At 41.6% G+C, this 15303-nt stretch overlaps 1 protein-coding gene across 1 annotated transcript; it reads right to left on the bottom strand.

The window, feature by feature from the left end:
* Window positions 1-14399: 14399 nt before the first annotated feature.
* LOC147709271 (mitoregulin-like) lies at window positions 14400-14762 on the bottom strand. The gene has a single exon (XM_086925454.1). It carries the CDS (start codon window positions 14603-14605, stop codon window positions 14435-14437), a length of 171 nt encoding a protein of 56 aa, XP_086781580.1. The 5' UTR covers window positions 14606-14762; the 3' UTR covers window positions 14400-14434.
* Between the last annotated feature and the right edge of the window lie 541 nt (window positions 14763-15303).

Genomic DNA, 15303 nt, shown 5'->3' with positions numbered 1-15303 from the left:
ACGAAAAATTAAGTTCAGTGAGCATGAACTTGAGATTCTAATTGAGGAGGTGACTTTGCGCCAGGACCAGCTGTTTGGGAAGCTGTCTTTAAAGTTCCCTGAGGCTGTAAAAAGGAAACTTTGGCTAGCCATACAGGCTAAAGTGAATGCAGTGGGGGTTGCCCACCGGGACATCACCAACCTCCAAAAGCGTTGGTACGATTTACGCTCACGCACAAAAGAAAGGATTGCGACAAGAATGAAAAGTTGCAAGAAGACTGGTGGAGGCTCCCCTAACGACAAACCCACAACTCCCCTTGAGGATTTGGTTGAGGAGACACTTGTAACAGAAGCTGTAATAGGAGTGACACAGATAGACACGTCTGAGCATGCTGGCACTTCTCAAGGTAATATTTTGTTTTTTTTCAATTACAAACTTAAATTGAATAGGGTTGCAGGATGTATTTAGACATGTATTAGATGCTGTAACATAATTCTAAACTTCTGTTACATCCTCACTTGCACAGAACTAGTGTAAAAGGCAATTTTATTGAACAGTGCAATGCATCATGGGAGTTGTAGTTTTTAAGTCCAAAAAGTTTTCATGACTGCAATATGTCATGGTAAATTATGTTTCAAAAGGCGTCCTTCATCTGGAACACATGTAGACTTTATTTGTATTTATTTTTTAAAAAAGACAACATTGACATCATGCATCATTTTTTTAAATTTTTGATTTACAAAAGGAAAATGAAACAAACGCTTTTGATGAGATCAGCATGGAAATACATAGCCAATCAGACAATAATTCTGTGACTTCATCACCCTCTGTGCACTTAAATTTTTTTAGAAGATCAGTGCGTAAAGTACAGGAATTAGACTCTGAGGAAGAGGCAAATGTCACAGAACTTGTGGTTGATGATTCTGGAAACCCTGCCACTTCGACAAAACAGTTTAGTTGTCGTAGAAAAATCCAACAATTCTAGAGAAGAAGGCCTCGCTCTTCCAATCCAAGACACTCCACAGTGGATGACGTCCATGCAAGTGCAGTTGAGCTTAAATTATTGAAAGTGCAGCGTCTTCAGGGTAAAGATCTGAGAGTAATAAAGGGGAAAATGAGTCATATGGTTGAAGACCTCAGTGGAATCAATAAGACATTGAAAACATTATCCAAGGTGATTGAAGGGGCGCATACTGCCTCAAATCAGAATTTTGAGCGTTTAGCAAATGCTTTAGAGACAATATCTGATGTCTTTCAAAGTCAAACATTGCCAATTGTAATAGACATTTGAGAACTGTGGCAAGTATGCACACTTATGCCCGGGCTCTGAATAGGGTGACCAGCAGCAATGCACGTCTCATCAAACACACAATGCGCATGCAAGAGGAAATAAAAAAATGTTGTGCAGATCTATGCGAAGGATTCAAAAATATGAAAAATGGGGTTAATGTGCTGCCACCTGATGATAACCAGAATACAGCTTATGAAGGCAATGTTAAGAATGATTCTGCAGGAACCAGTGGTGATGCACACACCAATGACGTGTGTGAACGCCGTAGCAAAAGAGGGAAAGAAAGTAATATTTGCCCTGCCATGGTTTCAGATTCAGTTAAAAATAAAGCTTTAGGTTTGCGTGAAAGGAAGAAGTGATGACATGATATTCTTGCATTACATTTCTTTCATTTTCTCTAAACAATGATATGGACTAAGAATTATATTAGTGTAATATCTGGAATTTATTTTTTAGGAGAAGTCATGCTTTTAATTTTTTTTACAAGTTCCTATTGTGTGAAACATGTTAAAATAAAGTGTTTAAATTTGGAAACAAAAAAAAAATTTCCTACCTTTTTTTAAAAGTAATGTTGTGTTATTTCTGCCCTTCTTCTTCTCCCTTCCGCTGCATCCGGTCCATGAACTCTTGCATGTGGTTGTTGTGGCTGGTTGAAATTATTTGGTAGCAAATCATCTACATCTAGTTCAAGGCCTCTCCTAGTTGCTAGGTTGTGCAAGACTGCACATGTTGCAACTATTTTGCAACAAACATCTGGACGATATTGCAAGGCTCCACCAGTCTTATGCAGTATGCGGAACCTAGACTTCATGACCCCAAAGGTCCTCGCTATTATGCTGCGGGTTGAGATATGGGCATTGTTGTACTGCTGTTCTTTGCGGGTAGTTGGAGTCAGGTATGGGGTGAGAATGTAAGACCTCACTCCATATGCACTATCTCCTAAGTTGAAAGGTGATATATGAAAATAAACATCAGACACATTGAAATGCATGTCAGAAACATTACATTTGGCAGTAAACATAAGCAATTTACCTAATAAATATCCATCACCAAATTCTCCAGAAAGCAGGCGATCATGAATGGCACTATGTTTAAAAATGTATGTATCGTGGGCACTCCCTGGGTAGCTGGCAACTAAGTCAGTGATGATTCCTTCGGAATCACAGACTGCTTGTATGTTTAAAGAGTGGTAATTTTTCCTATTTCGAAAAATGTACTCATTTGCAGATGGGGGACAAATGGGGACATGTGTTCCATCAACACATCCTATGACATGTGGGAAGTGTGCCATGTTATAAAAGTCTAACTTGGTCTGCAGCAACTCCTGATGCGTTGAGGGGAAAATTATGTGGTGGTTTATCCTATGGAGCATTGCATTGAGGAAGACATTGAAAAATCTAGACAATGCACTCTGTGAAACACCCCCTGCAACTGCAATTACACCTTGGAAGGAGCCAGAGGCTAAAAGGTGTAGACAACATAAAACCTGCACATGGGTGGGTATAGCTTGAGTTCTACGCGTTTGCCTTTGCAGTATGGGGTCCAACTCTGCAATTAAATCAATGATGGTGTCTGCATTAAGACTTTACTTATCATATATGTCAGCCTGTGTCTGCCCAAGCAAAGTAATGGGCAACCTAAAAACCCTTTCACTGAGTACTCTTCTCCTCCTCCCTGCTGCTCTCATCCGCCATCTACGTGCTAGGAAAATTGCTGCTGCCATCCTGGAAGAGATCCTGAGTCATTCTGAAGTCCCTTTTATAGGTCGTTAATCATTTACACATGTGTAGTGGAAAAAAAAAATACCACCTGCTCTCACTTCTTCTTATTTTAGCACTTCTTAAATGTGTTTTCTGAGAATTACTCTAATGTGCGAAAATTGGTGCATTCCGTTTTTTGCACATTTTTAAGGATTCCTTAAATTTGCGATTTTTTAAAGATTCGCAAACAGAATTGCGAGTTTTTAAGGAATCGCAATTAGTTTTGCGATTTCTTAAGGAATCGCAAAAGTAATTGCGATTCCAAAATGAACAAAAAAATGATGCATCACATTTTCAGATATTGCATTCGCAAACGGCCGACTTTTGCGATTCGCACCATTTGCGAATGCAAAATCTGTTGATGCATGTGCCCCATGGTGTTGTTGTGCTCTCTGCTTTTCTTGCAATGTAGCACAGCATCTTTGATTACTACACTGCGTCAACACAGTGTATATCTGCCCCTTTGTCTCTACAGACCAAGCACACCTAACATTTAATACCTGGCAGTGTGGATGACATGTGACCCATACACCTTTTAGTCCTCTTTGCCTCAAGTCCCATTTTCTATTTGTGGATTTACACACCTGTGTGAATCATTGTCCCTGTATAATATGATTGTGATGTAAAGCGCTCTGACACTCAACATGGAAATGAATAGCACCATAAAAAAAACTAAAGGCAAAAGAGGGACTAAGTAGAGAAGAGGGGCACCGCTGGAGGCTGGTGATAAGGGAACCGTGAAGAAGGTCATTGTGGTCTCTTTTTTAGGTGAGGGGGGTGGAGATATTAATAAATCGTGAACTCTACCCGAAGGTATCAGAGCACTTTGCATGAGCACCAGTTGTGTTACAGATGGACACAGTTATTTTTGTTAGGCACAGAGAGATTAAGTGATTTACCAAGAATCACAAGATGTTGAGCGTCCCCAGCTTCTAGGTCAATCACACGCTACGGGCACTGCCAGCGCTTAAGATAGCCCTGATCTATGTAGCATTTCTATAGCATGAACCTAGCCAAAAGGCAGTGGAGCACTGTCCGGGTCAAATACAGCATAAAGTCAATGTGAATAAGTTGATTTGCGGACAGTTAATCCTGGGTGTACAAGTCAGAAATATCTGCTGCCTTGTATTTTCTTTCTCATCTTTATTTATTTTTTACCTTTTCACTCTTTTTTTACCTGTGCCCACCTCATGTGATATGGTCACCAGTGCTCACTTTGTGGGAGATTTACAAACATTTTACGCCGGGATGGGCATGCCACAAAAGTGACGCTAACCAGCCCAAAATGTTTTTTTTTTGCTATTTGCTTTCCAACTCAAAACTTGTTTTGCACTGGAGAGCACCCTCAAAGTAGCGCAAAGCCATTTTGCATTACTTAGCTCCGAGGGGGTGTTACATGGGCGTTCCCATGCAACCACCTATGCCTTTTAACACAAAACCATATTTACAAAGATTTGCAGACATGGTTTTGCGCCAAAAGCTAACGCCCCCTCAAAGTAGGCGCTAACAGGAGAAATACTTTCATTTCTCCGTGCTTTTCTGACTGAAAGTGGGATCAGCTTTGTATCATATCTAGGCATAGTATTTTGTACAGGAAGGGTACCCTTCTTGTACAAAACCTATGCTGGACTCATGCACACACCCTAGCACTATAGCGCTAAGGTGTGTGCGTGTCGCTCGGCAGATGAAATCAGCGCAAGAGAAAGGGGAGGAAAGAGCCATATCTCTGAAGATATGGCGCTCTCCTGCTCCCTACCTGTCGCACAATGCAGCGCAGCTTTGCGGGGGGCTGCACTACGTCGCACTGATCTTTTTTAAACCTTCCCCTTTATGTGATTTGACTCCAATTATACTCAGAGTGAGCTACAACTTTGTGCTCAAACATTTGTAATTGTTGTAACTGTTCTGTGTCCAATGTATCATGATGTAGAATCACAGAGATACTTCTGAGACTGTACTTTCCCAACTTCATCCTTGCATTTGTAGTCTTTTAGCAATACTTATATATTCTGAAAACAAACTTAATTTTTTGATGAGAATATCCTAACAAAGTTTCCAAGTGATACAGCCACGGGCTCAGTAATAGCAATTAACTGATCTTGATAGCAGAACAGATTTCCTCAGAGGATTAGGCTTAACTGTACAGTATGTTTTAAAAATTGACCCACAGGCAGCAGGTTGTCAATGTCAAGCAGCCGCCGAGAACAATCTCGGTGAGCTCACTGTAAGATTAGCTTGTAAGAATGCTGCATGCTTATGTAATGGAACATGTTGAACTACTGGGAGGCAGGTGCGTCCGAGTAAAGGAAGAGTGAGAGATTCACGAGAAGAAAACTGCATAGAAATCGTACAGAAGGTTTAATGGATTAAAATGTTGCTACCGTTCAGTAACGTACTGTGTAACTGATAAGCTACGGCCATGCTCTTTCTGGTGAATAATTTATCAAACCGCAGATTCATCACCTTAGAATGCACCCTAGGTGTCAGACTGGATCTGGAAAGCTTTTACCAGCAATGCTTCTGTGAACCCCAAGGTGACGCTGTGCATCTTTGCGTGGACTGTATACTGCCCGGCCACCTCTGAGCGCTGATGTCAGTTTCTTGCTTGTCTCTTTCTGTACCCTCAGACAAGGAACACACAAAATTAGTAGTACCAATGTGCAGATTTGTAATTCAGGACCTTTTTGGAAGGAAAAGAAGCCACTCCACAGAGCGAAGAGTTGGGAGGGCAGTGAGGAATCTGCAGTTAGATAGAGTATCCACCTGAAAGAGAATCACCAAAGGTAAGTAACTTGTTCTTCTGATGGTTACTTTTTTTTTTGATTTCAAAGTATTTTATTAATTTTACAAGCAAAGACATTGGCATTTGTGTTACAGGGTTAGCCAAACGTAGTTTGTAGAGCAGTGTTTACAGGCACTTTGATGCTTTTAACCTCAGATTCCTCATCTTAGAATAGATACCAAAGCAGTACCTCTCCAGATTGAGGGTCTATGGAATGGCTCCGCACCAAAGAGACTTGCGGGACCGAGCAGGCGAAATTTGCTTTCCGGCGTTCCTAGCTATCAAGGTAGTAGTGCTTCATGAACACATGCACTGACACCCACATTGCAGCCTGGCAGAAGTCAAGGGCAGGCACTCCGAGTGCCAATGCAGTGGTCATAGCTTTAGCCATGGTGGAATGGTCTCTCAGACCGTTTGTTGTTTGCACCTTTGCCAGTGTGTAGCATATCTTAATGCAAAGGAGCATCCACCTCAATAAAGTCCTTTTCCCTTTCCTTACCATGGAGAATCTCACAAAAAGCTGACCTTCCACAGGATATTCCTTGGTACAATCAGTAAAAAAAGCTTGAAGCACTTTGGGGTCAAACCAATGAAGCCTTTTCTCTTTTGAAGGATGAGGAGGGATGAAAACGCAGATAGGGTGATGGATTCCTTAATGTAGAAAGGGGTCATGACTTTAGGCAAGATGGCTGCACATGTCCCCAGCACCACTTTGTCCGGATAAAAAGGTGATGTAGGGCAGTTGAAATTCAAATTTATTTTATTTGTTTGATTAATTAAAATCATACAAAAGCAGCTAAAACATTTACAGATATAACATACTAAAACAATCCGTATGTTCAATTAATTTCCATAAAACTTAGGCATTTACCATACACAATAGATGCTATAGTAGTCAGTCATTTAAGGTTATTTTTAAAGTTGGTTCTGTAGTTTTGTATTCATACAGTCCATTGTTTAATCAAGCACAAGCTTCCAACTTTTTTTGTACAATACAAAGGAATTTGACGAGTGCTGAATTAATTGGTAGATCTTCTGGATTTAAACTTGCCATTAGTGCCTGCCTACAAGTCCTTACACCACGTTTATTAAATAGTTTCTTAAGTATAATTTTTCTTTCAACTTCCAAATCTGGACAAAGACACAATAAGTGTAAGATGGCTTCTTGTCCTGATTTACATAGCCTGCATAGGCAGTTATCATGTATTGTTTTCCATGGTGCCAAATGACATAAGCCTGGAAAATAACCAAATCTAGCATTCACAAAAATGTTTTTTTTTCCGACCATGACGTTTCCAGGTAGGTTTGGACCTTTTTTTCTTGAATTCATTCCTGATCGGCCATGCATGCTTTCTTTTAACAAAATTATCTTTGTCCTTTATCAGGGAGAGATGATCTGTAAGTTTATTTACTGTTTTTTAAAGCTCTCCTGCACGACGGTGGTGTTTCAAATAGGTGCTATACCAAATTTGTCAATTGCTCTATGTAAGTAGGAGCTGGCAGTTAGGTGTCTATTATTTTTTATTTCTTGCCACAGTAGGCGAGGCATTACGTTGTCCTGATCGTTTTTTATTCTGTTCCACACTTTCAAAGTGTGCCCTTTCCTTACATACCATTGGTTGTTTAGCCCAAATTCCAGTCTCACTTGGGCTTATGAGGCGTTCTTTGGGAGAGAAAATAAAGTTCTATACGTTTTGGCGACTGCGGTGTTGATGATCTCCGCGTCTTTCCCGTTGAGCACCTCGCTGCCATATGTTAGGGTAGGCAGTAATTTAGCTGCAATTGTTTTTAATAAGGGGCGATAAGACCAGTCTCCTATGGTTTTCTGGATTGTTCTAAATGCCCCGACAAGGGAGTTTGCTTTCCTTGTGATGTCTAGTTTTTGCATCTGAAAATTGCCGTTTTCGTTGAAAGTTACGCCCAAGTATTTGTAATCAGCGACTCACTCCAATTTTTTGCCTTGCAAAATCCATTTATGTGTGTATTTAAGTCGTACATTTTTTGTAATTACCATTACCTTGGTCTTAGCTTCGTTAATGTACATGGCATTTTCCTTAGTATACTTAGAGATGCCATCAATCAGTTGTTGCATTCCCACTTTGGTGTGACTTAAGAGTAAGACATCATCCGCATATAATAGGTTGGATATCTGTCTTTGAGGTAACCTTGGGGGTGTGTGTGTTGATGTCATTTAACTCAGTGGTAAGATCAGCTAAAATAAATTAAAAAGTAAGGGGGCCAACACACATCCCTGTTTAAGACCACTTGATGTAGGAAGTGTTTTGGTTAATGTTTTTCCTTCACTCGTCCTCACCCTAACCCAAGTTTCTGAATGCAAGAGTTTGATCATCTTTAACAGCTTATCTGGTATTCCTTGTTTGCTAAGTTTATCCCATAGAAGTTCTCTATCACCGCAGTCAAAAGCAGATTTAAAATCTACAAAACACAAGTATAACGGTTGTTTAGCTAAAATTGCTTTCTCAATTAATATTGATAATTTTAAAATATTTCTTGACGTACCAAGACCTTTGACGAAGCCTGTTTGGTTCAGGGGCAGTACCCGTTTCTCTTTTGCCCAATCAGTTAGATTTGTCAGTAGAATTCCAGCAAACAGCTTGGCGTCCATGTCCTGCAAAGTAATTAGGCGATAGTTTTCTGGCAATTGCTAATTTCCTTTCTTAAATATGGGTGTTATAAGTGTTCCTTTCCATGATTTCAGCATTTGACCATTCTGGACCACTTTGTTAAAAACATCTGTAAGGTAAATTGACCAGAAATCAGGCGCTTCTTTGAATAGTGCAAAAGGGATGCCATTAGGACCGGGGGCCCCATCCTTTTGCTTTTTTTATCAATCTTGCCACTTGACTTTCGGTTATTAAAATTTCACTATCGTCTTTTTTGTCGAGTTTTATGGAACTTGCATTAGCAGTACATTGTTTGTGTGTTGGTTGGTTAGGATTTAGATGTGTTTTAAGAAACGTCACCCATTCTTCTTCGGATAGACTAGATCCTATAGCAACTTTATTTGGTCTAGCTAGGCCGTTAATTAACTCCAGAACTCTCTTGAGTTTGCTAATGTGCTTGCGTGGAATATTTTTGTCCACAGATCTTGTCTGGCTTTGTTCTTTTCGTTCCAAATCAATTTCCTTAGAGTATAATTTGTATTTCTTAATAATGCCACTATTTCCTCGTTATGCGGGGCCTTCGTTAGCTGTCTCCTGACCCTGTTTCGTGTGCTTCTGATTTTCCTTATAGTATGCGGAAGAAAGATGTAAGACTCTCTGGCTTCTCTTTTTTCGCTCCGGGCTACTTTTCCCCTTTGTACACCTGATGTTTTTGTATTGTCAGTGACTACTTTCTGGGTAAAGTTTTCCCATCAGTCTATGAAATTTTTCTTTGTTCTTTTGTCCATACATTCTATCAGTAGATTTGTTGCCCTTACAGTGATCTCGTCCGTGTTTTCAGGTTTCCATATGAGTTTCTTGTAGTTAATGGTACAGATCTGACCTGGGATTGTCTGGAAGGTCTCAGATTTTGGACATGATAGATTTATCTCAATAATTTGCTGGCTATGGTCACTGTCCGAGAATTTTTTCAAGCTATAAGATGTCACCTTCTTAAAAATAGACAACGATGTTAAAGTATAGTCAATTCGTGAGTTACCATTACTTGAATAAAAAGAACAAGCCGGTGGAGAGTCCGTTGAAAATCTGCTGTTTAGTATCCTAAGGCCCAGCGCTTCAATGTCCTTCACCAAATTTGTCCCTATTCTGTTTTGTTTATTGACTGTTCTCGGTTCCATTATTGGGTCCGGAATAGCCCATTGGTGATTTTGGGATTGGACAAAGTCGCTACGCACTAAGGGCATTAACAAATTTGTATTAAAATCCCCTGTTACAATGTAATCGGCCAGTGGCTCCTCCAAAATTTGCTCCAATAATAAGTCATTTAGGGCAGTAGTCATCACTTTCTTTAAGATCCGTTTTGGTGGTATGTAAACGTTGACTAAAGTTAGGGTTTTATATGGCATACTTTTACAAGATTTATAACGAATTTTTAATGCAAGAAGGTTTGGATTGTTCGTATGAATTAGCTGGTGTTTTGCATCTAGGTCGTTCGATATGAAAATTGCTAGACCTCCACAGGGACGTCCAAATTTCTGATATTTAACAGCTGGTTCGATATATCCCCTGTAGTGTTTTAACATAAATGGGTCGATTGCCCATGTTTCCTGCAATAGTATTATGTGATTTTGAATTGTGAATCCTTGCGTTTTAGCTTCGATCCATTTTCGACAAATCCCGTTTATGTTCCATGAGCATATCTTCATTGTAGAAATGTCCATAGGCTTTTCTTGCAGTAGTTCTTGCGGTAAAGTTTGTCAGTGCTCCTTGGTACCGTGGAGGGATGCCATGATCCAGTGTTCATTTGCCTCTTTTCTGTGCTCTTTCTCTAATGGGTTAGAGCATATTTTGTCTTCCTGATTTGTTTTGCCAAGAGGATTTTTTAATATGGAGAAAACAGTGTTAGTTTCTCCAAACCAGGATTTGTTTATGTTGCTTCCTGTATTTAAGAGGGGTGTTGGATAGACCTTTGGTAGCAGTTGACTTATTAGTATCCCCCATTCACGAAAGCTTCCGTGCTCTTTCAGAATTGAGTCCGCTATTGGTCCTGTGGATACTGTTATCAGTGTTAGTGGAAGTGTTCCTTCCAGATTTGGCTGAAAGCCCACAGTTTCGATGTCTTCTGATGATATTCTTTCAAGAGTTGGTAAGTTTTTCATTAGCCGGAGGATATTTCCTCTGTTTAGGATATCGTGTGGTCCTTTTGATTCGTAAAGTGGCTTAAGGACTAGTTGTATGGGCCTCTTTTTTTGGGGCCTTGTATCACTATTTTTTTTCCCTGTTCTTCCGTTTTCTGTATAAGTGATCTGCCTACACTGACCTCTTCTTACAACGACTAAATTATCTTGCATTTTTTTGTACATCGAGTCGTCAGTTGTTTCTTTTTCTTTCCAACAATTTGATGTTACTCCGACAGTCCCCGTTTCCTTCCCTTCAGGAAAAACATCTTGTTTGTTACAGTCCCTGGCATGTCCGGACAAGTTTTTTTCATTTTGGTCTGTCAAGTTTCGAATGTAATTTTGTGCGTCATTCTCGTTATACAGCGTGGTTCCAGATTCGCGTGTTAGCCTTGAGATCTTTTCCTTAGTCATACTATTGATTTGATCACTTAGGGTTTCAGAAGGAGTGAGGTCTTTTATTATACAACCGTTTCCCTTAATTTTGTTTGTTGTTTCTGCTTCCTGGTCTGTTTTTTGTTCGACTTCACGAGGGCAGGAGGTTTGGTTGGAAGTTTCAGTTAGAGTACTGATATTACTTTTGGCCGATCTTTGTTTGCAGCTGAGGGCGGATGATTTAGAGAAGATATCATAATATTTGTACTCTCCTTCACTGTTTTTGCCACTTTTGTATGGTTCATCCCATTGACTCCTCCATATGTTGATTTTTTCTTTATACTCTTTCTTTCTAGATCATTTGTGGCAAGCAGTGATTCTGATTTCAATTCTGGTGTTCTTCCTCCTTCTTTATAGGGTTGGCTATTTCAATATTAGTATGTGCAGAGCTTTCCTTATTTGCCCTATTTCTTGCTTTTCTAAACTTTTTTATCTGTCTTTTTGTTAATTCAAAGGCCACCAAGTCCTCGTCTTCTTTGTTATGTTTGTTTGGCGAGTCTGCTGGTGTTTTGAAGGCTTTAGTTTTGCTTGTTTCTTGACTTGTATTTACTTGTTTGACCACGTTTAGCATTTTACTATCTTCGAGAGACCATTTTATTGATTGCTGCTGTTTATTTACTGAGGTAGATTCCCTTCTATTAATGTGGTATCCACCCTCCTTACAATTTTCAGTTTTCCTTTTATAAATAGTTTCTTTGGCGTCCTCCCGGATTGTGTTTACAGCCTCCGGTATAAGTACCAGTTTGTTTATTATTGGAGCACATGTGCATTCTATGCAAGTAGGCACTGATTCCTTGTGTGCTTTTATTATTAGGTTATTTAGATCGGCTAATTTGTTCTCAATTCCTGCAACTGCATTGGCCATAAGTCCAAAAATATATATTTGAATGCCCATTTTGTTTGACTGCGCTGCTAATGCTTCCAGAGTCAATACTGATGTTTGGTAGTGTATATCCCATATTGTTCCAGCGTCCATTTTTTCTGTTTCTTTTGATTTATTTTCCTGATTTGTTTTGTTGGTTCCTGAAGTGGTATTGTTATCTTCATAGATTATTTCGATGTCGGCAATTTCTTTATCTGTAATTGCCCGTGCGTAATTTGACGATGGAACACTCGGTTTATTAGAAGCGCAGTCCTTTATGGTTGCAGGTCCATTTGCAGGTGATGGTTGTTTCTTGGTTGCAAGACCATTTTCAGGTGATGATTGTTTCTTGCTTCCTATTCTAGAAGTTATACTTGCTAAGGTCTGTAGATGGATAGTATTTTCCTGCTGAGTTTGTTCTTGGGGTTCATAACTTTGCACTATGAGTGGTTCATTAATGTCTGTATGTTGGTATCCTAATGCGTGGACAAATGTTTCCTCTTCTTTGTTGTTTCGGCGCCCTTCTATAGGTGACAATAGGTATTCATTAAGTATGTTATCTTGTTTCTTTCTAATGACCACATTGGCATCTAACGGTATCGGGGCAGGTTCGTTAAGTGCTATCTTTGTGATGTCAAAGTGATTAAAAAATCCTCTGAGGTTTCGAACACTCTACTTTTCGTCTCTTGCGTACATATTTGATACAAAGGATGTTCTAGTTGTAATAGGTCTATTCCCTCTGAATTTTCATTGCATTTGGAGACATGGTCTACTCCCACTTCGTCAATTGAATCCAAGTTCCCTTTCATTTTGTTTGTTGGTTTAAGTGGGGACTGTAATGTTTTTAGTTCTGGTTCTGATTGCATAGTCATAAGTGCAGTAGTTGGGTCTTTCATGAAATCAAATTTCTGTGGGATTTTTGTGGATCTTTCAAACATCCTTGCTATTGGTGAGATTAGCGACTGAGTGGGCCCCTTTATTTGCGCTTTAACTCGGGCCTTTTTTTGTGCGTTAGATGCTTGATTTTTTCGGGTGCGTTTCTTTGGGGAGCCCACAGTTCTTTTTTTACCAGAACGCATTTTCTGAAAGCTACCTTTCTTAGTTAGGTTTCTGGTGTTGCTCTACTGCTTGTTTAATTGTATTCCACAATATGTTTTTTTGTATGATAGATGTAGGGAGGGTGTGTGTAGAGGAACGGCTGCAAACTACTAAACCTCCCACACAGCAGTCTACACCCCGTCCCCAAACTGTCCGATCAAACTTGTCCTAGGTCAGATACAGTAGCGTTGCCCTCTTTCGACTCTGTCAAATCTGTCAGGGTACTATCGACTTTTGCTTATAGATTCAGTCAGTTGGGAACAGGAACCTTTGCAGCCGTAATTGGAAACATTTGCGGCTTCATTCTGAAGGCATGAGAGAAGCTTACCTCACTGGCGGCTGTGGGGTAGGGGGTGGGGGGAGTTGGCGGGAGGTGTCGCGACTCCAGCCGCTGTAAGGAGTAAGCTAACCGCTCCCCCCTTAGATGTTGGATGCTCCTTACCTAGTCTCAGCAGTGACAGAAGTCAGCAGTCTCTGACCCAGTCTCGACCACCCCTCTTAGGGAGGGTTAGCTGGGGTTAGCTGAGAGTCCGGCTTTTCCCCCCTATTGACCCCTGTCACTTCTTAACCCTCCACACTCCTTCCCGCGGTACTCGAGGGATCCCAGCTGGTTTTCAAGCTTAGCATTCTCTGTAAGCCCCTATGAGCCCCTGTGCCCTGCCTTATGGTAGTCCCAGGGATCCCGTTTTTTAGGTCTCGCCTGTCGATGCGCATGCGCATCGAGCAAGCGAGACTATAGGGGCTCATCGACTCTTTTCTAACTTGCAAGGAATCGTGGCGATTCCTTGCAGTGCCCGTGACTTTTAAGGTCAATGCGCATGCGCATTAAGCTTATGCGCATGCGCATTGACCTTAAAAGTCACGGGCGCGTGCATGTCCCCTCTCCGCCCCCTCCCCCGTTCCGCCCCCTCCCCTGTTCCGCCCCCTCCCCTTCCCGCCGTGTCGCATTTCTCCTCCCCCCTCCCCTCTCTTCCCTCCGGCTTGTTTGTTTATTTGAGCCGCACCGCCCCCTCCCGCCGTGTCGCATCTCTCCTCCCCCCTCCCCTCTCTTCCCTCCGTCTTGTTGTTATGTCTGATTTTGCCAACTAAGCAGTAGTTGGAAAACTTGTTTACTGCGCAGTCGTCATATTTCTCGTTACTGTAGTACAGTGGAAATTTCCCTGCCAACACTCTATCTGTTGTTTAAATCACAGAGTCCGTGCCTCTATCAGTCATCTTTCCCACCGGGGAGTTTCACTTTTTATAAAACCCTTGTCATATACCACAGACCAAACCTGTGACTCATGGGCGCAAAAAGTTACCAAAACCTGCCCGGAAGCATTAGAACACGTGCCACTTTAAAAACACTGCACTCCTCTGTCCTGCACACATGATGCACACTAAGGGTTTATTTACTTTGGGGAGACTCGCCTGTTTGAGCAATGTTTAGGAAAGGTCGAGCTTCTTCTGGGTCTCGATGAGTTTGTCATGCAGTCGCTTCCGTTTCCAGTCCAAGAACCTTCTACGCTGGCGGTTAGCTTGCCACCCCACCAGCACCCCTGAGGCAAAGGCGAGAGTTACGGCAAGATACAGGCTACGCTCCGACACATCACCCATGGCGGTCCCTTCTGTCTATGAGCCCGCCTACTGTCGCGCCGTGCGCCCCGGCAGCTCCGACTCCAAGGTCACCGAACACGGTTCTACTCAAACGGCTGTTTGTATACAAAGTAATAGCTCACAGCGCACAAGACATCCCGGAGCTCACCGCCATCTTGGAATGGTGCCGTTTACTTCAGTGGCAACGGAAGCCTTGTAATGAATTGCTCCAAAAAGTGAACATTTTATTCCCCGGACCCCCCATCGCCCTTTAAAGACCCCGTGCAACTGGGCTATGGAGCAGCAAGCAGTCCTTTTCAGCTCAAGAATTAAGCAATCAGCCTTGTCCTGGCGACTTCATGCGCGCTCTCATGGCACAATATTATCCGTGGCGATAAAAATCACCCCGCAAACAGATATTTCTTTTGCAGCGCCCTCGTTCTTCCAACAAACCCCCCTCCACCCCATTCGCTCTGCCTGGTAATAAGGTGGCTGTTGAAAAGAAATCAAGACAGACAGGCATTTTAACCGAGCAGATGAGAGCTGTCCTCAGCCCCCCTCCCCCTCATAAATTCTTTGTATGTGGTCAAGGAGATGCTGACGAGGTAAGGTCCTGTCGATGGCAGGGGGGAAGCAGGAGAGAAAGGCAGCCAGAGCCTCGAAGCAGAGGGCTGCTGCTGGCAGTGCAGCCTGCTGGGCCGGGTCACTCTGTGTTATCA

The sequence above is a fragment of the Lissotriton vulgaris genome, chromosome 6, assembly GCF_964263255.1.
Source record: "Lissotriton vulgaris chromosome 6, aLisVul1.2, whole genome shotgun sequence".
NCBI lineage: Eukaryota > Metazoa > Chordata > Amphibia > Caudata > Salamandridae > Lissotriton > Lissotriton vulgaris.
This window is presented reverse-complemented; position numbering and strand designations above follow the sequence as displayed.